The sequence below is a fragment of the Acomys minous genome (genome assembly GCF_964271855.1).
Source record: "Acomys minous genome assembly, chromosome: 2".
In the NCBI taxonomy this organism is placed as follows: Eukaryota; Metazoa; Chordata; class Mammalia; order Rodentia; family Muridae; genus Acomys; species Acomys minous.
In genome coordinates, this window is record NC_140484.1 from 58,840,591 (window position 1) to 58,842,147 (window position 1,557).

Sequence of the window (1,557 nt, forward strand, 5' to 3'; positions counted from 1 at the left end):
GTGGAAATGACACATACATAAGTAGTGCAACAGATCCTGAGAGCGCACAGTGAGAATCCTCTTTGCTTGTCTGACCTCTCCCTGCAAAGAAGGCTGATCAGCCCTGGGAGCCCAGGGTCCAGGGATAGTGAGGTAGCCCTTGCCTGAGACCCCAGCCGGGTTTGCAGAGCCTCCAACAGCTCTGACCAATGGAACAGCGGCCTGGGCCCATCACACAGGTCACTTGAGGCCACTTTGTTTCAGTGTGCTCAGAAGTGGCCTCACCAGCCAGAACGGGGCCATGAGCAACTACAACAACACTGTGGTGACAGAGTTCATCCTTCTGGGTTTCCCAGAGCTGTGCCACTTACAAGGGCTGCTATTTGGGTTGTTCCTAATCATCTATGTGGCGACCGTGCTAGAGAATTTGGTCATCGTGGGTACCATCGGCACTAGCCGGCAGCTACATACTCCCATGTACTTCTTTCTGGTCAATCTGTCTGTGCTGGAGACCCTCTACACCACAGTCACGGTGCCCAAGCTGCTTGCTGGCCTCCTCGCGGGGGCCAAAACCATCTCCTTCTCAGGGTGCCTCACTCAGCTGTTCCTCTTCCTTTCCCTGGGCTCCTCTGAGTGCTTCTTACTGACGTCCATGGCCTGTGACCGGTACCTGGCCATCTGCCGCCCCCTGCACTACCCAGCCATCATGGATTCAAAGCTGTGCCTGCATCTGGCTCTCAGTGCCTGGCTTGGGGGCTTCTTAGCCTCCTTCGTGTCCACAGCTCTCATCTCCCGCCTCAGGTTCTGTGGCTCCAACACCCTCAACCACTTCTTTTGTGATGTGTCACCCCTCTTGCGACTTGCCTGCTCAGACACCTCCGCCATTGAAACGCTGGACTTTGTGGCCGCTCTGGCGGTGCTTGCCAGCTCTCTGCTCGTGACCACAGTCTCCTACGCCCACATCCTTGCTACCGTCTTGAGGATCCCAGGAGGGGCCGGCCGCAGGAAGGCCTTCTCCACCTGTGCCTCCCATCTGGTGGTGGTCTTAATCTTCTACACCACGACCACCTTCATGTATGCCCGGCCTCATGCCATAAGCTCCTTCGACCTCAACAAGCTGGTGTCTGTGATTTACTCAGTAGTGACTCCCCTGCTGAACCCTATAATCTACTGCCTGAGAAACCATGACATCAGGGAGGCGCTTACCAAGCTCCTCCAGTCTCTCAGGTTCCCCTGAATGCCAGTGGCTGGGTCCTGCTGGAACTATGGCTCCCCTCTCCTCCACTTATACACAAGACTCACCAGCCAGTGGAGGCTGTGTTCTTCCTCACTGGTGCAGACAAGTCCTTCCATTCCTCACAAGTCAAAAGATCCAAGGGCACAATGTGACTATTAGCCAGCATCAAACAAGAAGAAGAGATGACCAAGACCTAGAGACTCCAGGCTCTACCAGAAAACTTGGCCCTGGCTGAAGAAGGTCTTATCAGCAGACCGGGCAGGCCCTTTGTCCTGGCAATCGCAGGGCAGAACCCAAAGGAAGCTCCCTATCTATCTCCTGTCACTTCCCTAATCACCTAG

At 55.2% G+C, this 1,557-nt stretch overlaps 1 protein-coding gene across 1 annotated transcript; it reads left to right on the forward strand.

The window, feature by feature from the left end:
• Window positions 1-280: 280 nt before the first annotated feature.
• LOC311592879 (olfactory receptor 6B9-like) lies at window positions 281-1,216 on the forward strand (the record flags this gene model as incomplete). The annotated part of the gene is made up of 1 exon (XM_084773737.1): window positions 281-1,216. The coding sequence occupies one exon, from the start codon at window positions 281-283 to the stop codon at window positions 1,214-1,216; it is 936 nt and encodes a 311-aa protein (XP_084629863.1).
• Window positions 1,217-1,557: the final 341 nt, after the last annotated feature.